The 21,074-nt window shown below is 42.4% G+C and overlaps 1 protein-coding gene across 11 annotated transcripts in view; it reads left to right on the top strand.

Moving 5' to 3' along the window:
- The window catches only part of NRG1 (neuregulin 1), a 1,030,155-nt gene extending 1,011,158 nt beyond the window's left edge, over window positions 1-18,997 (top strand). For 4 of the 11 annotated variants that reach the window (XM_049704163.1, XM_004283635.4, XM_004283634.3 and 1 more), the window contains 6 exons: window positions 2,123-2,146; window positions 6,814-6,916; window positions 8,435-8,561; window positions 10,945-11,075; window positions 11,885-12,091; window positions 14,834-18,997. In XM_049704163.1, the coding sequence (XP_049560120.1) occupies window positions 2,123-2,146; window positions 6,814-6,916; window positions 8,435-8,561; window positions 10,945-11,075; window positions 11,885-12,091; window positions 14,834-15,485 (1,244 nt within the window). In that variant the 3' untranslated portion in view covers window positions 15,486-18,997. The other 7 variants (XM_004283637.3, XM_033412614.2, XM_049704168.1 and 4 more) reach the window with 4 other exon arrangements.
- Window positions 18,998-21,074: the final 2,077 nt, after the last annotated feature.

The following is a 21,074-nucleotide window of genomic DNA, read 5'->3' as shown; positions in this document are numbered from 1 at the left end:
GAGGGTTCTAGGGAGAAAAATTGAGTCACTTTCTCACGTAAATGCGTAAGGAAATTTATGGTCAGTTCTTCGGAAAATGAATTTTGGTATCTTGATGTTCCGAAGTTTATATGGAGGAAACAAATGCGGGCGGTAATGTCAGTTTGTCAAATTGAATGTTGCACAAGAGAAATTCGTTTGGATTGGAAAAAGTTGTTAATTTTGCTGTGAACATTGTGCAACCAAAGTAACCCTACATCCTCTGGCTTTAAATTTATGAAAAATGTAGGTGATTTGCCTGAGTACCCTGGACTCAAGGCAAACGGAACTCTCTGTTATATAAAGCGCCTCTTTATCATTGTTACTAGATGCACTATCTATATATCTAGATCATCTATATATATAGATATAGATTTTTTATATCTAGGAAACTTCATTTCCTTAAGAGGTGGCAAGTTTCTTTTTTTAAATCTAAATTCTTGAAATATCCCAGGAGCTATCAGAGTTTTGAGGGCCGTGAAATTAATCAGAAGTAAACCTACATCCATGCAGTAAGTGGCCCAAAGTAAATCTCCAGATATGTCTGTTTCCCACGCTGTTGAACCCCTCTGCTGTTGGCAGACATACTTCATGTCTCCTTTATTCCACAGGGTCACCCTGTGAGGCATTTATCAATATCATAAGCATTTTGTCAACAAGAAATTAACTTGTCCAAAGTCACTGAACAGGTAAATGGCAGAGAAAGGACCTGAAACGAGGATGACTCCAAACATACTTAACCTCCTCCTTTCCCTTCTCTATATGAGGGGCTTTGTTCACGTCCAAACTGATGCTTCTGTAAGAGAAATACCCCTCTACCACATGTTTTCAAACTTAACAGATGCCTTGTCATATTTGGGGGACTGTCCCGGTACATCTCTAATCAGTGACCAAGGGAAGAAAGGTAGACCACAGAACCCCTCTGTTTTTATCCTGCCCCTCCTTCCCACCTGCCTCTCCACCACCCACGCACAAATAAGGAAATCCTGAAGGGCCGCACATGATGAAATCTGGTTAACAACTTTTTGTTTCAAGAATGGAATGGGTCCTTTCCAGAGGTTCTTGGTTTTTTCTGTTTGTTTGTTTGTTTTGGTTTTTCGGCCCCATTTCGTCACTTGAGCCTGTGCAGGTTCTGCTGGTCCTGCAATCCCGGTCCCTCGTCAGTCAGGTCTGCCAGGACTGTGGGCTGTGAGCACACAACTTTGAGTCCCTTTCCCCGGGCAGCCCTGCAGCTTCCCTGGGTGCCTGTGCCCTTCAGCTGTCATCTGGGCATCGGAGCTAAGCACTGGGAAGTGATCATCTAATTGGCTCTTCGTGATTTGAAGAAGTAGTAAATTAAATTTAACTAAAGAACCCAGGAATTGCATCCTCCCCCCGCCTCTTTTTTCAACCAATTGAAAAAGTGAGGCATTCAGAGCTGTCCTATGCCACACAGGAATTATATGGAAAACTGGAAGCAGGCTCCAGTGCCCCAGTGCCCCAGTGCCCCGTCTGGCTTTTTGAGCAGAAATGTTTGCTCCTTGTCATGTAAGTGGTGGAGAGAGTAGAAGGTTTGGAGAAAAGGAAATAGTTTTAAAAAAATAACTAAAGCAACATGAAATATTAGAGCATAGCTATATAAATCCATTGTGATGAAATTTTCCAACCAAATTACTTGGCTTCACCTCCTAGCTCTGCCACTGTGTGTCTTTGGGCAAAACAATTTCACCTCCCTGGAACTTCAAGTCTGCCTTTTGAAAAGAGAAGAATGAAATAATGCCAAATGCTGTCTCTGATGATAAATACAGTATTCTATTCCCAAATAATGAAATAGCATAGAGAAGAGTTCAGCCGTACAACTTCTCCCTCAGTAAGGTCTTTTAAGGGTTAATAAAGACACAGTGTGCTGGTATTTGCGCACCTCTTAAAAGAGAAGTTCCCTCTGTGGACTCATGGGGGCGTACCTGAGCACTGCTTCCTTAACCATCCGCCGTTTGTCTGTTCAATGTGCACGCACAGAGCCATAATAGTCGTGTGTAATGTGTTTTGGAGTGCAGTGTATTGCTCTTTTCTGAAACTTTTTCCCTTTCTTTCTTTTTTTTTTGTCAACTTTCTGCATTGGCAGAGCATCTTGGGATTGAATTTATGGGTATGGACCAATCATCATTCCTTTTAGCCTGCAGAATTTAGAGCCTATGAGCTGAAACCCTTTTTTTTTTCCCCCTGTCTATTCTTCCCTTTCAGTTCCTAACTAATTTCCTTTCTCTTTAGAAGGGATCATACAGCTATAACAGTGATTTCTTTGCCTTCAATCTATGGTTAGTTTACCAACATGGTACTGAGTGCACCAGCTTTTAGATTCCCAGTTTTCACTTAGAGTTTAAAATCACCTTACCTGCTGCAAATTCACATATATCCCATGTTCTCTGACCCACTGGTTGATCTGGCCATGCTGTTATTTCCGAGCTGGGGTACGTTGGAGTGGTTTATAAGGCTGTAGGAAGAACCAAACCAGAAGCCTGAGAACAGAAGCAGCTTTACATACATCAGCGTAAGAACGCTCCACGTTTTAGGCTGATGGGAGCTTGACATACAATGTAAAAATCATCTATTAATATAGTAACATCTTAATCTGCAACATATTATATGCATAGACTTGGATTACTCTGGTTTTCTGGAGATACTCAAGCACTGCTCCAGTCGATTTCATTATGTCATGAACAGAAAACAGAATGAAATAGCCTTGTGCTATTTTAGTTGGAAATTCTAGTACTAACAGAATTAAACTTGAGTCACTATATCCCAACAAGTAATCAAATAGACATTTTCACACTGCAAATGTAAAATATCTCCTATGAGCATGTGAATTGGGGGCAGACTTCTTTGGAAAGCCTTCACCCTAAAGAGTTGGGAGAAAAGGCCAGTCTTGGGAGGAAGGGGAAGCCATTCTATTCTTCCAGAGGCTCCACAGTGCAGGCCCCCAGGAATGTGACCGTTGGTCAATAAAGCCATGTCCTGATTACAGGAATATCTGGTCCCCAACCAGCTGGTGTCAGTGACATCATGCGGTGAGAGCATCTTATAGCTGTTGCTTTCATTTCAATGATAACATCACAGTCTACACCTAATGTACTTCCCATAATTTGTGGAAAATCAGGTTGTTACAAGCTCTATCCATTCCAGAGGTAGAAACTCAATTAATTGCTCATTGCCCCCAAAAATATTCCAAGAGAAAACTATTCATTTGATGGGAATAGCCCCACGTTCATGTGAGTGGTCCTTTGCACATCAGAGAACGTCACCCAAGAGTAAGGAACACAAGAGGTCCCACCAACATCCCGCAGGGGGCAGGTGGTCTACACGAGGGGAGTTATCTATTCAGGTTACTTTCCTTGGGATAAAAATTATCCCACTTCGAAATAGACTTATTGGCCTTACCTGAGAGGAAGAAAAAAATACCACCATCACCTCCCCTCTTCTCCCTAACAGCATCTTTCCTGCTTTATCACTTTAGGGTATAATTATTAAATTTAATATTTCTCTTCCCAAACAATGAAGTAGGGTGATGGATATTTCAGATGTATAACCTCCCTCAGTAAGATCTGAAGGGTTAGTAAAGGCACACTGATGTGGTACCCACACCAGGGGTTACCTTGGTAAGCTTAAGGTTTGACCTCTTAAGGGCAAACCTTCCAGAGGTTCCAAAGTCCCCAGCCAGCCAGAACATTCCATCCTTAAGGAAAATCCGACTTTAAAGGTCAATTAAAATTGAGACAGCCAAGGCTTCTGTCTCTTGGCCTAGCCAGATCAGTCTGAAAAACATGCTTGATCTGGTTCATTCGATGCATCCAGCCAAACCATAAGGACTCAGAAGTGTTGCAACTCATTAATAAGGCAGATCCGCCAACGAGCCTGATGGATTCTTTTTTTCAACGCTGCCTCTAATCTGTTCTTGTCCTATTGACCCCGTCACACTAGGAAAAAAATAAGGGGGGGGAAGGGTTTTTTAAAAAACTCATTGTTTATATTATTGTTCATCAGGTATTTCTCTTTGAACACATTTATTTTGTGAGAGTCACCTGATCTAGTAAACCACTGGAAAATCAGAAACTTAGATGAAAAACATTTAACGCAAACATGCTGATGTGAATACAGAACCCTGATCCACATCTGTGTTCTAGGGGCCTTGGTTTTAATTAGCTCGTTTAGCACTTTTCTTTTGCCCTTTGGCCTTTACTGGGCTGCCTTTCTATTTCCATGATTGATTTTCCTGGAAAAACTGTGTCTTCTGACATAACCTAGGAAGAATGGGCAAGTCATCATATACGATTTGTTCACAAACCCAAATTAGTCTATTTTATAATTAACCACCACCAAAAAACTTGCCAAAGAGGCCGTGAGAGGCACGATGCCTTTCCCCCTATGGCCCTTGGCTAGGTCCTCTTTTTGCAGTGTGCAGAAGCAATTTCCCAGGTTTCTCTAAAGATAGAATGGGAAGATGGCAATGCTGCCAAGTGCTTGCCATTTGGAAAGAAGAAAACAATAGAGTAAGCGAAAGAGGTATAGTAGGGTCTTCATTTTCTAGGCAATGACACTTTCACACTTCTGGTTTGTAACCAGTTCATCACAACCAAAGGATCCCTGCTCCGTGTCCTGCATCCCTGGAGAAGGACCAGTGGGGCGATGGCCTTTGCTGCTTAGACTTAGTGCTGAAAACTGATCCGGGTGCCCGGTCCAGGCGGAGGCCCCAGGGGCATCAGCTCACAGATTAACACCTTATGAAATTGAATTCCCTGTCCTGTGTCTATGTGGGAGGGGAGGTAGGAGGCAGCAGACACTCGCAATTAACATACAAGCATCCACGTCCTCATTTGACTTTTGCGGCACAAAACTACGTGACACCGCTCTATGTCTCCTGGTCCGTTGTCGCCCCGCAATGCATCAGCTGCACCAGCTGCTTTGCTTTCTAATTGTGGCTTCCACGTGACCGCCAGTCTAGGTTAGGAGTTATGCTGTATGGGATAACCCTTCCAAATCTGCATCCACCTTTCCTCCCACCCCAGCACTTCCTCCCTCTGGTTTTCTTTTATGTATTTATTTTTCCTCCCTTAGTACCAGGCATGCTGTGCCAGGGACTTCAGATTGCTCCTTCACTTCTTAACCTTGTTCTCCCTCCTACCTGGCTTCCTCCCTCTCTCCGTCATTCTGTCAGCCCGTCTGTCCTGTCCGTTTGTTTCTTTTCCACTTCCAACACTTTTGGTTTGTTTTTGTATAATCTCTGCAGCACTCTGGTCTCTTACTTCTTTCTCTTCCTCCTGTTAATAATAATCAGTGCTCTTATTAATTTGATTTGACAATGTTCCTGACCTGTTAACTGGAATTTGATTACCATGGGCTTGGCTTGTAGGAAATGTTTTGTTTAATGATAAAGTCTACTGTATCATAGAAATTACATTGCACTTTTTCATTTCAAGAAGACTTCCAGCGACTTGCCCTCTCTCAGCAGAGAAAAAAAGTGTGGTTGCTGAGACAGAGAATGTAAACTGAAAATGTTCCATAAGGCCCCATGTTGATGTCCAGATAAGAGACCTTCATCGGTAAAATATTCCCCAGTTCTTGACCAGCTTGTTAATCAGAAGAGCAAATACAGCTCACCCCGCTTATTATGCATCAGTCGAGTTCTCTTTCTCATTGAACTCGTGAATCTCTCCCAATAATACGTGTGATTGGACTGGTTGGAAGCTTAGCTCCTAAGAGGATCAGGTTCACCATTAAATCAGCCAATATTGTTAAGAACCTGACCTACCATAGTCTAAGCAAGTTAGCCCCACAAAACCCAACTGGCAAATAGAAAGCCTTCCATGAAGCAGAAACTGGTTGCATTGGGGGGTACAGCAGTACCTTCACCTGAAAGTTCTAAGCATCCCATCTCCTTAGTGCAACCGACATTAGCTAATTGGCCAAGTTGGTCAATGCAGGAGAGTACAATCTATTTCAAATCATGTATCATTTTGTGCCAGTGGTTTTGTAGTGCCATAAACTAGGTCACTAAGTACAACTGGGGAAGTAATACTAATTGTTCCTCAAAGGACAAATCTTCATCATGGCCCAGGACGGGACGATCCCACCCATCGTATGGGGTTTCTCTGATACAGTGCCCTGCTATACTCCCTGTCATGGTGCTTACGTTTGCATTCTACTGTTAAGTCATAGGGATCCTGCATCAGTTTTGTTGCTAACTACAAGTCAAGCTCATGTTTGCAAATGTCTTTGATTTTCTCTTTTTTTTTTTAAGTTAGAAGTGGCTCTTTGTAAAGACCACAGGAATGGGAAATAGCTGGGAAATCCAAAGAGGCTCAGGGTGAGGGAGGGGCGGGGGCTGGGAGGATGGGAAGAAGGAAAGAAGGAGACAGAGGGTCCCAGTGGCGCCAATGCCGGCTCCTTTTACTGGTGTTGATTCCTGTTGTCTTTGCAAGAGATTTTAAAAAAAAATAAAATCGACAGTTTTAACCAAATCATTATTTTATAATTAATGTTTATGATGTGCCAGTTTAGTACACATATATCTATAACTTATCATTAAAGTAACTGAATAGTATCATTTTTTAAATTATAAATGGCCCCCAACGGGCTTTGCCATTTTATGCTCAAACTGTAGTGCAGAGTATGCTGCACCTTAAGTACGTCTGCAAGAGGAATGAAGTGTCCCGTGTGTATTTCTTGTGAACATGGACAATACAGCATGCCAACTGTTCAGCTGTAAGTCCCGGCGAGGGTCAGGGACGCTTGCTGACGTCTGCTCTCGTCCCTTTCCAGAAGCGGAGGAGCTCTACCAGAAGAGGGTGCTCACCATCACCGGCATCTGCATCGCGCTGCTTGTGGTCGGCATCATGTGTGTGGTGGCCTACTGCAAAACCAAGTAAACGCCCTCCTCACCCCCTCTCCTTAGCCTACTGCAAAACCAAGTAAACGCCCTCCTCACCCCCTCCCCTTAGCGCACAGCCTGGCCGGCAAGCTCCACTGCCTAGTCTTGAGAAAAGGGGGTGGGCGCCACAGAGGGACTTGCTCCTTATTTTTTTCCTCCTGAGTAATCCATTTTGAGGACCTTTCCTAATCACGTACATTAGAAAGCTTTGCCTATTTGTGTGAAAGTGTTCAGAAGACTTCTGATAATTGACCGCAGTCCCACGACCGAAGAAAGGGTGGGAGGGACAGGGTTGTACAGGGACACACGCAGGTGTCTGTGGGGGAGGAGGTGTCATCTCACTGCTGAGGACACGTCCAACTGTACTCAGACTTAGCAGATAAAGGGAGCATTTGGTGCTGTTTGAAATGCAGGGGTTTTTAAAAAATATGATCGTGATGAATTTTCAATTCCATCTAATTAGGTGACCGGTTCCAATGCTCCCAAAGTGAGAGATGTACAAAAGGAATCTCACAAGAGGAGAATTAAGCAAAACTCGCTTTGAAAGAATAAAAGAGAAACATGAAAACAGATTTGTGTTTGCCTTGTTGGTCCTTTAAGCTGGGTTCATGTTAACAAATACAATTACCGTTTGACATGAATTCTTTTCATTTTTCTCTCATACGTAGAACTCCTGCTTCAAGGCTGAAAAAATGTTATTAACAGTTTTGTTTTATTTTGTCACTTCATCATATAAAATCTTGAGCCAAAACTAGTCATGGGACTAATATTACGATCCAAGTTGAGGAACAAAGACAATATGCTCTTATGGTATAAAAGTAAGGGCATGGATGGCATTTTCTTAATGTCCCAGGATTCAGTGTGTTGCCAGAACTGAGCAAGCGATAGAGATAAACAAGCCCTCACGGAATCCCCCTTAGGAGTCGTCTTATATTCAATCTGAATATGTGAATATTCACTCCCTAGTTACAGAGAAAAGTGGTAATAGAGTAGGATCATATTATAATTGTGCCAAAATCTACCGGCAAAATAAGTACGTTATCTTCACTCACGTACAGTTCTATACATACACACACTGTGTGATGCACAGATTCAACACTAACTGCATTTTCTTGAAAGACACACAGACCGGCAAAACTATAAATGAAATCAACCTTGTCAGTTGCATAGCATGACTTGTTACCTAAGACAAATGACCATCCCTAAGACTTAGGCAAAGATGGATTGATTAGGAAAGTTGGGGTATTAGCCACCTCTCAACTTGACTTGTCTTCTTTTTTTTTCTTTATCTCTCAGCAGTCCAGTTCAATTTCTGTAAGAATCCCATGCAGCTTCTTAAATCTACTTGCTAAGCATAGATGATTCCCCTCCTGAGAGGAAGTGGCACTGCCTCCCTCCTCCGCCCTCCCTCCCAAGCCACTGCCTTGAGTTGTGTGTTGATAGAAGAAAGAATTGACTGTACTGAAAAATGTAAATAATAGAAAAAATAAACGCTCCTTTTTTCCTATCCAGGAAGCAACGGAAAAAGCTTCACGACCGGCTTCGGCAGAGTCTTCGCTCTGAACGAAACAACATGGTGAACATAGCCAACGGGCCCCATCACCCCAATCCACCCCCCGAGAACGTGCAGCTGGTGAATGTATGTTGACTCTGGCCAGTGGAAAAGCTCAGCATCCCTCCTCTGTTCAGGCACCTTGAAGTTTATTTTCTAAAGCTCTTAGGCTCTTAGCTGCTGCCATTAATCACCAGGGCTTCCAGGAATCCAAGGTTTCGCCAAGAGAAAATAACGGGAACATTTTTTTAAGTGGATTTGGTGACTGTAAAACAAGCACGTTTCCTCTTATAAAGTGTTCATTAAGGGATCGGAATAATCATGTTGGGTTTGTTCTGTAGGGAAACCGTAACCAGAAGAAAGAACAGGAAAAAAAAAAAAAGAAAGAAAAATAATAAAATTCATGATACAAGAATCAGAAGGAAATGTTTTATTTTTTTTTTATACTTTGGAAATGAAGGCTGCTTCAGTCTGTAACTGATTAGCCCTGATAACTGAACTAAAGGCTCTAGAGTCGTTTATTTTTTTATTAGACTCATTTGTCCGGTGCCTGATGATTTACTGATTCTGATTAACAAAGGGAGACATTAGGGCATGAAAAGGTCAAGGCCATTACCAACCTTGCTTCTCAGTAGCCAAACTAGAAGAATTTAATACTTTCCAACTCTTTCTACATGATGCCAAACCGTCCAGAGGAAATACATCCTTCATCATTCGAAGATCTATTTTTTAAATTTATGGAGCATTCAGCTTTTAAATATAATGAAGTCATCAAATATTAGATTCTGAGAGTCTTTACATAGCTTTTTTTTTTTTTTTTTACAGATAAGGGCCAGGGCAGAGCTGGACTCAGCTCTCCTGGCTTCTGGAGTTCTACCTTCCTACTCCGCCATCATTCTTCCTGTTTTCTCCATTCCCCTCTGATGTCTGGCTTTTTATAGGCAAAGCTGGAAGATTATATTGCAGTACCATTTTCTATCCTATAGTCAAAGATGGGTTTTGTGTGGAGCAAATATATCAGAGACCCAAGTTCAGGGTTGCTGGAGGTTCAACCACCAGCAAGTCTTGTAGGAAAGACCTACAGGAGACTGTTGGTGCTGATAAATTAACATATTGGCTGCTTTCCTCCCCCTACCAGTATGTTCATTGGAATGTTCTGCACAGTTGCTAAATTCATTCACTACTGACACACCTATAATCTGTCACTTTATATAATACATAGGAGGCAGAATGACTGCCTGGATTCCAATTATGGCTCAAGCTATGTTACTGTGAGCTTTGACTTTTCTAAACCCTGTTTCTTCATCATAAAAATAATACCTACTTCAAAAAGTTCTTGCGAGCATTAAAAAGATAATCCTTATAAAACACTTAGCCCAGTGGCATCTAGTGAATGTTGTATCATTTTTAAACATGATTTTCCTTAGATTCACTGAGCTTACATTGCCTTCCAAGGCGCAAGAGTCATTTGGTACGCAGACTAAAAATAGGTCGTTACATATGACAGTGCCATCTTTCTTTTCCTTAAAGCAAAGATCCACATGGAATAACCTTTCCATGGTTAAGAGAACCAGCCATAATTTCAAGCATAATTCAAGTTGCAGTTTTGGTTTTTTTTTGGTTTCCATGAATATATCAGGTTCTTTTAGAGCCCATAACCCATCAGATTATAAACTGCCCTATTTCATCTAAGACTATTCCTATCCGTGTCTTTACCCGTTATTTAACTCAATTTGGTGTAAATACTAACAGTGTTTAAAAGACAATTTAAAGATGTCCCTCTCTCACTAATAAAAGGCGGTGACAGCTACTGTGATTTGGTGGTGAAAATAAAGTAGAATCTACTTGCACTAAATGTAAGGCCCTCTATTATATGGTTTGTCAAGATGTGTAACCTTGACAACTGTTGTTAAGTCTTTCAAATCTCTCAGTAGCCCTGTTAGTCTTACCACTGACAAGTTAAAAATTTCAACGATATCATTAGGGCACCACGGGCACTGAGAAATTAAAAGAGAAAGATAGATTCAAAACAGAGTTTTTTTTCATTCTTCTAGTGACTTGAAATTTGAAACGAGACAAACCATCTCTGTTCTTTTGTTGCACTCAAATATCTGTTCGTCGTTTTTGATTTGCAACAACTATTACAAAAATAAGTATTGGGCAGACTTTTGTATTGAATTCTAGTCATGTTATCAGTTGGAAACGAAAGAGAATAGGTCTGTTTCTGATAAAACGTAGTTGTGACTGTAGGACCTACACTGCACGCGTATCCGAAGAGCAATCCCTCAACTCCATTTACCTAATTTAAAGACCACAGTAGCTGGGATAGGTTTTGTCATCTGGCCACTGGAAACTGGAATTTATTACGAAGCATGTGTATTAGAAGTAGAGATTTTTGTGTGTGTGCATGTGACATTGTTAGCATTTTGACTTCCCTAAATCTTCAAGTTGTGTCTCTTTGTTTATCCAGCAATACGTATCTAAAAATGTCATCTCCAGCGAGCATATTGTCGAGAGAGAGGCGGAGACGTCTTTTTCCACCAGTCACTACACTTCGACAGCTCATCACTCCACTACTGTCACCCAGACTCCCAGTCACAGGTATGAGAATAAAAAATCGCAAGGCATTTCTCTAAGAACTAATCTTTACACATTGTCTTTTGCTCTCACTGCCTACAAAAGGGACAGGAGGTACTTATGAGGCAGTGAGGTAAAGTAGAGTGTATGGCTTGGGACAGAAACCGACTTTGGACATCAAACTGGCTCTGCCGCTTAACTGCTGTTTGAATTTGAGCCTCAATTTTTCCGTTAGCAGAGTAAGGGGAAATGACACCTACCTTATAGGATCGTTGTTCCTTATTTTAGAGATCGTCTTTTCTCATGCCTGACCATTCACAGAGTTACTACACTGGGAAGAGTTTGTCTTAGAGGCCGTACAATACTTAGAAGTTGACTTCTTCCAGTGGTTGGATTGCCCTGGGATATGCACATGAGAACTGGCTAAAGAGCTGAACCCTAAATTCTCAAATGCTCTGGTGATATCCGAATGCGTGCTACCAAGGGTAGCACTACACTTCCAAATGAAGCCCATGAGACAGGTGTTTCCTTAATCTAAGACACTCAAGAACAGAGAGACTCTAAGAATACTTAGTACAAAATGGCATTTGGTACATGTGTGTTGAATGGGTGAACACATGAATAAAGTGTATCCTTGCAAAGCCAGTCTAAATCAAGATCCTGTCGGTAGCAAGCAACTTGATAAACAATTCTATTCTGAGACAAGTACTATCGTAGTGAACTACTGATGCACCAGTCATTCGCAAGACTTGTCAGATCACTTCCTTTCATTTCCATGTGTGCCTATAATTAAAAATCTCTCTCTCTCTTTGCCTCTCACATTTCCTCTGTAGCTGGAGCAACGGACACACTGAAAGCATCATTTCAGAAAGCCACTCTGTCATCGTGATGTCATCTGTAGAAAACAGTAGGCACAGCAGCCCTACTGGGGGCCCAAGAGGACGTCTTAATGGCTTGGGAGGCCCTCGCGAGTGTAACAGCTTCCTCAGGCATGCCAGAGAAACCCCTGACTCCTACCGAGATTCTCCTCATAGTGAAAGGTAAAACCGAAGGGCAAAGCTACTACAGAGGAGAGAGCACCCCAGTAAGAGAATCCCCGTGAGCACCTGCGGTCCCACCTGAGGAACCCACTCTAATGAGAATAAGGGGCGGCAGCTGCCTGGTCTAGGAGTGCTTCTGGTTGGCGAAGCCATCTTTGGGTTTGACTGAACCCACTGCTCGCGAGCTTCTCGCATCATCCCCGTGGCTGACAGGCAACAGACTTCTAAAGAGCTGGAATGATTCGATGTGGAAGGTGCAGCAAACTTGGAGTTCCTAGCTCTGACCTTAGGCTCAGACCCTCGGGGCGGCGGGGGGTGGGGGATGTCTCCGTTTCCTCAACTTTACCTTGAGAGCAGAATGCTGGCCTCAGTGAGTGATCAGGACCCTTCTAGAATTCTAAGTGGCCAGTTATCCAAACTCTGGTCGAGCTGGACTCCCGGTCGCACGCATTAACTCTTCCTTACCTTCCAGCCTCACTTAAGTCAAATCAAGGGCTGTGTCATTGCTGACGGCTGTAGGGACGGCTCGCATCCCTCCAGATAGTAGCCCTTTATGGCATTCCAACAAGGGATGACTCAATAAGTGTCTCGTATGCTTCACCTCGCGGTCTTCGCGGGAGGTTGGCAAGGCAGATATTGCCTTTGGGGTGGCCCTTATTCCAGAGTGTGTTGGCTTCCTTCTGGGGCTATAGAGTTGGGTCAGGGGGGCAGTCACAGCAAAGGTAAAATAAAGATCAGAGTGAAGTGAGCTGAAAGCGATGCTTAATAAGAATACTGAATTCATAGATTCTCCGGATCCATTTTCACCTAAACTGGGGGAGAAAGTTATACCCAACCAGCATTCCTAGCCCATCAGTAAGCTGTTACTTATTTGTTTTCAAATCCAGCGGGGTTTCTGTCTGTTGGTTTGTTGGTTTGTTGACTTTACTGTCTTCTCAGTCTAATCTCTGACCACTTACTAAAAGGTTTACATCATGCCGAAGCGATACTTACTTGGTTTTCATGGGTGGAGATAATTTTGATACACCCTTCCACTCATGCACTGGGAAGTACTTACCCCAAAGGAGACCGGTTTGGAGGCTGCAGGTCATATAGAACCTGCTGATTACTTTTTTTCAAAAGCCTTTACCCCCAAATGGTATTTCAGAGTTTTACAGAATTAGTGGTTGCTCTGTAACTCATCTATGAAAAAGTAGACATGGTCCAAAACTGGTTTAAAACATTAGTCTTAAATTCATGTAATTATATCTTTATGTATGAAGTCTGTCCTAATTCAGTCCTTTTAGAAACCTGAAAAAGAGTTTAGGGATAAATTCTGTCTTCATCACTACATGTGATATTTGTCTTTAAAGTTTGACACTTCCCTGCTTCCTTTCATACCCCAGATATTAGCTAGGACTGCAAGATATACCTGAACCTAGGCATCATGGAGAGAAAAGACGAGTCACTTTTATGGGCTGACTGGATTTGAATTAGCATTTCTCAGAGCGCTTAATTTAAGTATCCCCGAAACAAAATGTCTGGAGACTTGATCCCCAAATATTTCCATCTCTAGACACCTTCCCATTTTAGACACAGCCAGAGCTCACTTCCATATGACTCAGAATCATGGCTGATAAGCACAAGAGTTAATAGTTTCTTGTTTCTGTTAGCTAGAGTTCAGAAGATGGTGTCCTGTGTCATCACAGGTCATGTCAAATTAGACTCTGCAAATGCCAGTGTGAAGAAGAGAGTCCTTTAGTGCTATGCATTGGTGACATTTTTATCCAAGCTGAGAAATGTGACTCTGAATAAGCCACATCTTTCTCAGTGCCACATCAGGTCTTCTTGTTCTGGGGGAAGAAACCACGATATGGTAAAAACAGTGCACTCAATGTCTTGACAGCTAGATTCACTGAGCATGATCAGACGTAACATGACATAAGGCGACACGGTACAGCCCAGTCTTGAGCAGTCACAGAAGATAAGCCAGAGACGCATACAGCGGTGGGCTTTGGAAGAGAGGTAGACCAGAGATTGGACGGAACTATGAAGCCCAAAATAAGTTACCTTTGAAATGTCATGGTCACTGGGATGGAGAGTTGCAAATTGAATGTTAAGAAGTAACATTTCATGGAAAAGTTTAAAAAGCACATAAATGTGTTACACTGTTATCAGGAATAAATCTAAGTTACTATGCTCTTTTTTTTTCATAAGACATAACCTTATAGCTGAGCTAAGGAGAAACAAGGCCCACAGATCCAAATGCATGCAGATCCAGCTTTCCGAAACTCATCTTAGAGCTTCTTCCATTCCCCATTTGGGCTTCATTCTCTAAGACCCCTTGGCCTTTGGGAAGGTATAGTATTTAAGTAATACTTCTTTCCCTTCCAAATCCCTGAGCCTTGGTCCTGATAAACTGAGAGGTTTCCAGGACCCGGCGCCCTCTTGTCTTAACTCACGCGCTTTTATTAAAATTCATGACGAGATCCGAAAACCTCAAACGCTTTGATGAGCTAGGCAATTTAGCTGATCTTTGCATGCACTCCTGTGAGGAGACTCTTGGCTACCTAATTTGAGATTCCAAGGGTGCTGAATGTCCTAGTGTAAAAACCGAGAAGTGTACGATGAATAGAAATTCTCTGAGGATGATACCTGATGATAATATTGTGAACGATGCCCCCTGACCCCACCCCACCCCCCACCCCTGCTCTACGGCTCTCATTCCACCACACTTATGCGGGGTATTCTCTGCTCACACAGGTATGTATCAGCAATGACCACCCCGGCTCGTATGTCACCTGTAGATTTCCACACGCCAAGCTCCCCCAAATCGCCCCCTTCGGAAATGTCTCCACCCGTGTCCAGCACGACGGTGTCCATGCCCTCCATGGCAGTCAGTCCCTTCGTGGAAGAAGAGAGACCCCTGCTTCTTGTGACACCGCCATGGCTGCGGGAGAGGGATGTCCAGCACGTTCAGCAGTTCAACTCCTTCCACTGCAACCCCGCGCACGAGAGCCACAGCCCACCCCCTAGCCCCTTGAGGATAGTGGAGGATGAAGAGTATGAAACGACCCAGGAGTATGAACTGACTCAAGAGTCGGTTAAGAAACTCACCAACAGCCGGCGGGCCAAAAGAACCAAGCCCAATGGTCATATTGCCCACAGATTGGAAATGGACAGCAACACAAGCGCTGAGAGCAGTAACTCAGAGAGTGAAACAGAGGATGAAAGAGTAGGAGAAGATACACCTTTCCTGGGCATACAGAACCCCCTGGCAGCCAATGTTGAGGCAGCCCCTGCCTTCCACCTGGCTGACAGCAGGACTAACCCAGCAGGCCGCTTCTCTCCGCAGGAAGAATTGCAGGCCAGGCTGTCCGGTGTAATCGCTAACCAAGACCCTATTGCTGTATAAAACCGAAATAAACCCATAGATTCACCTGTAAAACTTTATTTTATATAATAAAGTATTCCACCTTAAATTAAACAATTTATTTTATTTTAGCAGTCCTGCAAATAGAAAACAGGAAAAAAAATCTTTTATAAATTAAATATATGTATGTACAAATGTGTTATGTGCCATATGTAGCAACTTTTTACAGTATTTCCAAACGAGAAAGATATCAATGGTGCCTTTATGTTATGTCGAGAGCAAGTTTTGTACTGTTCCCGTGATTGCTTTTTCACAGTATTTCAGCAAACCCTCTCCCACCCCACATATTCCGTTTCTGCTGGCTTCTTGTGCGTTGCATTATGACGTTGACTCGATGTATGATTTACAGGATTTGCAACTGTCCCTCTGTCCGCTTCAAGTAGTTCTCGATCAGTACGTCTTGTAATGGCACATCCATCCAAATACTCCCCTTCTGTGTGAAATATTCTTTTGCTTTCAGTATATGAAATGAGTTGTGTCTACGACTCTGCCAGCCAAAGGTCTGCTTCACTGGGCTCTGAGATAATAGTAGATCCAGCAGCATGCTACTGTTAATTACAGCAGGAAACTGCATTAAGTCATGTTAAACATTAGGAAGAAAGTAATATTGTGATTTTTTTTTTTTCAAAAACTGTATGATTCATCAGAAGACAGCTTGCTTGACAAAAGGAGCTACCATTTACTTTATTTTGATTGATTATTTTTCTCGGCCAAAAAAAAAAGCAAGTTTTCGGGATAGCAGAGAAAATGGGTTCTGGCTACCGATCAGGGTAAAATCCAGCCCCTAAGGCGAGGATCGGTTTCACCTTCTCTCTCTGGGGGAATGATACAGCGGCTCATCTAGCTGAAGAGCAAACCATGGCTGGAAAAGGTGCAATCGTTCCTGACTTGTGTTTTTTCACTGATTTTGGAGCTAGGGACCGGTTGTGTCTTCTTGGCTCAAGGACAGACATATTATGGCACAAAACCCCAGCTTCAACAGCACACTCAGCAATTTGTCTGAAGTACTTCTAGAGTGAAATGTGCCTGCTGTACATACTGGTGACGTCATCGTAGGGAAATTCTTCTTAGACTGTCTAGAGGAGTGAATACATAGAAGACACGGGGGAGAGCAGCTGTGTGACTTGGTTAGTAATTTTTAAGTTTTTTTGACCATTCCTTTGTCCTCATTATGTTCCTCTCATTTTTCAATGTTGCCTTGATTAAGTCATAACTATGCATGAACATTTTTGTCAGGAATGGCCAGTGTGCATGTGATTTCTGATTAGTAAGAACCTCCTACGAGTGATGATTCATCAGGAAATGGCAATAGTCTTGGAAAGATTGCACCTTTCCTTGCAGAAATGACTCCCACCTGTGTGCTAACCTCTCTGTTTAGAGCTGTATCACCCGTTTTCCCCCTTTCTTACTTTTTTGCTTTACTGTCACAAAAACAGGATTAAGATGGGTCTATACTTTGCACGTTCACTTGGGATTGCCAATCCAAGGAAAGCCTGTAGGTAGAAACATTTGAAATAACTGCTAATCCAGGAAAATAAGAGAATTAAAAAAAAAAAAATCACAGCCCCATTTCTGTCAGATTGGGCTGGAGCTTTACTTACGTTCCAAGTGGCCTCCTAGGAGCCATGGAACAAAACGGGGAACAGGTTAGCAGGGGGTTCAAAATACCAGACATGAAGTCAAGGAGAGTGACTCTTCTTGTTTGCAGGTGAACTGAATCTATTTCTTCACCAAATCTCTATGTTAAAATTAAAGGAAAGAAGTGACATGCAAGGAGGTTTTAGAAGAAAAATGCAGGCTGAGCATGAGTCATGTCATTAAGCTCCTAAGTGTTTCTACAATCCACAGAGACACCTGTCTACAGGTCCTTGAAGTTACTCTTAGTATTTGGTATCCCAAGCATCCTTCATGGTTCCATGCCACTTTCTCTGCGCTCAGCGGTATCTTCATGTGCTTGTTCACCTCTCCTAAGGAGGCCCTGACAACTCTCCAGGTTGCACTGATTTCCCAATTCTGTAGAATCAGTTAAGCTCATGGCAGGGGAGAGAAAGCAGTCAAGCAGTGAAGAGATTCTCTAAATTACTCTAATATTGCATTTGAAGACCTTGACTCATTCTTAGTCTATTTCAATTTAAAAAAAGTCCCACTGTAATTAAAACTCTAAAATTTCTGTTTCAAATTCTTCAGGCATTTGGAGTCCCATTCTGGAGAATTTCAGGAATAAATAAAATCTTCTGTTGAGAGCAATGAACAACATTTTCCTCAGTATGAAAAATCACTGTAAATTTTCAGGTTGCAAAAATAGATGAAAATTGAGAGGAAATTTTCTTTCCAACTGGTTCTGGTCACTCACCGAGGTGGCATATCTGTTGGGACAGGCTTTCTGTCCATAGAATGAGAGGTTCCCTTGATAGGAAAGGTCAGCTGACTCCTCGGGGCTGCCTGCTGTGGTCCCCGGATTTGGGTTCCCAGAGGCATCTCCAGGATGTTTAAATGCCACCATCCCTGTTTATAAACTCAAGAGTGCAGTCGCAATCCAAAGGAATGTGAACCTACGTTACCCGCATATGGGAAACTTTTGTGGGTCTTCAGGTAGCAGAAATTGCCCAGAAGTTGGACGGCGACTTTGTTTCCTGGGTCTGAAATCATATCCCGCTGAGAAATGTGGAGTGGAGCATAGTATATGAAAAACTCCTTTTTCTCACTCCAGATTCCTTTACTACCCTACTCTCCCTCCTTGCTTGGTAGGACTTTTGTTTTTGAGAGTACCTGGACAGTCTCGTGCTTTCTACAAAATGGCACTCTGCCTGGGTATTTATGAATGTGTCCCAAAGAGCAACATGCCGTATCTTCCTTATTTAAGTGTGACTGTCTTGATATGGTTAGAGTTTATCCAGGGTCATTTGCTCAGTAACTTTTTTTTTGGCCCGGGGTTGAAAGGTGCATGGCTCACATTGGTGAAAATAAGGAAGACCTAGTTTTATCTTTTAGTCCTGGCTGCTTCCCACCAGCCACAAAGATTTCTATCTACAAAGACCCATGAAACACTGCAGAGAGAGGCAGTCAAAAGGAAACGGCCACATATCACAAGTTCTATTATATATTCTTCTGTAAATACACATTGTACACTACTTGGATGCTTCCCTAAATCATTTACTGTCTTTATGAGTTCATGTCAGTTTTCTTTTACTCTCTCAACTTACTATGTAACATTGTAAATAACATAATGTCCTTTATTATTTATATTTAAACAAACACCTAACATAGAGTTGTTTTCATATAAGTTTAAGATAAATGTCAAAAATATATGTTTTTTGGTTCTCCTTTGCTTTAAAATTATGTATCTTTTCCTTTTTCTTTTTGTTTTTAAAGAATAATTTATTGTTCAGGAGAAAGAATGTATATGTAATTGAAACTATTTGAAGAATGCACATTTGAAGGCCGTGAGGTACTGATAAACTAAAGAATTTATTATCCAACATACTAAGCAATAAGCAATTGTGATTTATTTAAAAAGTTTTGTTCATTTTCCATGGAAGACAATACTGCAATAAAAATGCTACTCTGTGGAGATCTGGGAGTGTGGGTCAACAGACAAATTGTCCAGTCTGTTGGACCAGCACCTTGCCTTTTACTGTGACGGTTTTGCTAATGTAGGACTGTGTTTGATGGATCCCATGATCATCTTTTCTGTCCGTTGCTTTTGCCCCCCTGCCAATTCTTGAATCATCTTCTGCCTGTCGAGTCTGCCTACTACTGTGTACCTTGTTGAAGGAGTCACAACCAAGCAATATGACACTTTCTTTCCCCCAGTTCCCCCGGCCCCTACACACAAGAACATATCAGAGAGGCTCTCATGATCGACTGGGTCCCGCTTGTTACCATGCTCTGTACAGACAGCAGGTAACTTCTTCAGACTCATGGCAATGTCAGTGTGGAGACCCATTCAGTCATGAAAGGGAAACTTGTTACCATGGTCCAGGGAGTCTGGTGGCCACCACGGCCTAAAGGCACCCAGTCAGAACCAGGCCCTGCTAAGCTCTCCTAGAGCTTTAGTAAACGTATTTTCTCCATCAGGTCCATGATTTATCAATTCACAGTTTTAAGAGAAAATAAGGCTTCATTGGGTTCTTTCCTCCTCATTCTATCAGTAAAGCAAACTCAATGTCCATCCTACTGCTCAGGGAAGGGCCTATGCATGAGAAGTTTCCCACATTCTAAGACTTAGTCATAGAAATGAGGGTATTCCTTTTCTTCTTGAAATTAGTTTAAACAAAACAAAAGCCATATTTTAGCAAATAGATACTTGCATGGGTGGTACTTTTTGTATATTTCAAGCCTCTTCCTCATTCCTCCAAACAGAATCAGGACTTCTGAAGTGTATGGAGTCGAAGTCAGCAATCCTTTGAGATGACCACCGGCTTCCTTCAGAGTTTGAGGGTACCCTGAGTCTTCCCACCTCCACATCTGGGTGCAGTTCCTATGACCTAGTGATAGATCCATTAGCGTCACTTCCGAAGCAGTCTGGATGTCTAGGAGGTTCAAAGAGGGGACTTCGTGCCGGTTTTTTCTGTTTGTGTTACCGAATTTCCAAAACTATTCAGAGTCCTCAGATTTGTAGCAATGTTGATTTACACACAAACACACACACACATACAAATTCTTCACACACTCTCCTGAAGTTATGACGTTCACTCATGTCCAATCCACCCAGCCAGCCGTTCAGCACATCGAGGAGTGCACAGAATATTTAAAAATTAAAGACGAAGACACTTCGCTGTGTCTTCAACTTACAGCTGAGGCTTTGTCCATCCCCCGAACTGAAAACCACAAGCAGCTGTCTCAGTAATTTCGGTTAAAATCGAGTCCGTAAGACATACTGATATTGGAGGTAGAAGCATGTGGGGTAGAGGGTGGCGTGGAGAGCAGCGAAGACGCACACGTAGCCACGTTCAATATCTGGATAATCATTCCAATCCTCTGTTTACTTCACTCACGTACTCCTGCATGTCAAACCCAGGCTGGCTCTGCAGACTAGCAAACAGTCTGTCTTTGCAACCTATTGTCTTCCCCATCATTAGATTTCTTGCCTTTCTGTCCTTATGATAAATGACAAAGGGGCTTCAGGCCAGAGATCTGGGGTGAAGTGAGGCAATTCTGAGATCGAGAGGTTTGGGATGCTGGAATGAGTGGAAATTTCTGATGATCTCATGTAGCATCGCTTTGCACTCTATCTCTGACTTGCTGTTTCTACAATGGATGGGTAAAATAAATCAATGGAAACTCTTACTCCAAAAGACTAATTTGGCAGGAAACAGAAATGCTTTAAGTTTACAAAAGAGCCATCCTGCTGCTACAGGAAGCTGCAATATTCCTAACCTTTAAGGCTGTTGTACATAGTAGTCAAACCCACTCCTGCGTGTACTCCTACTGCACTCCTGGGATGGCATTTGTCAGACCTCTCCAGTGAGCCTTTGGTTTTGAACTTCAGTGAGCTCCAAAACATCACCCACCAGGGGGATAGGAAAAGGCATTTGTTACCTGGAGGAAACCTATCATGACCCACCTAAT

The sequence above is a fragment of the Orcinus orca genome, chromosome 21, assembly GCF_937001465.1.
Source record: "Orcinus orca chromosome 21, mOrcOrc1.1, whole genome shotgun sequence".
Taxonomy (NCBI): domain Eukaryota; kingdom Metazoa; phylum Chordata; class Mammalia; order Artiodactyla; family Delphinidae; genus Orcinus; species Orcinus orca.
Note: the sequence above shows the minus strand (reverse complement) of the source record. Positions and strands in the feature narration are given on the sequence as shown.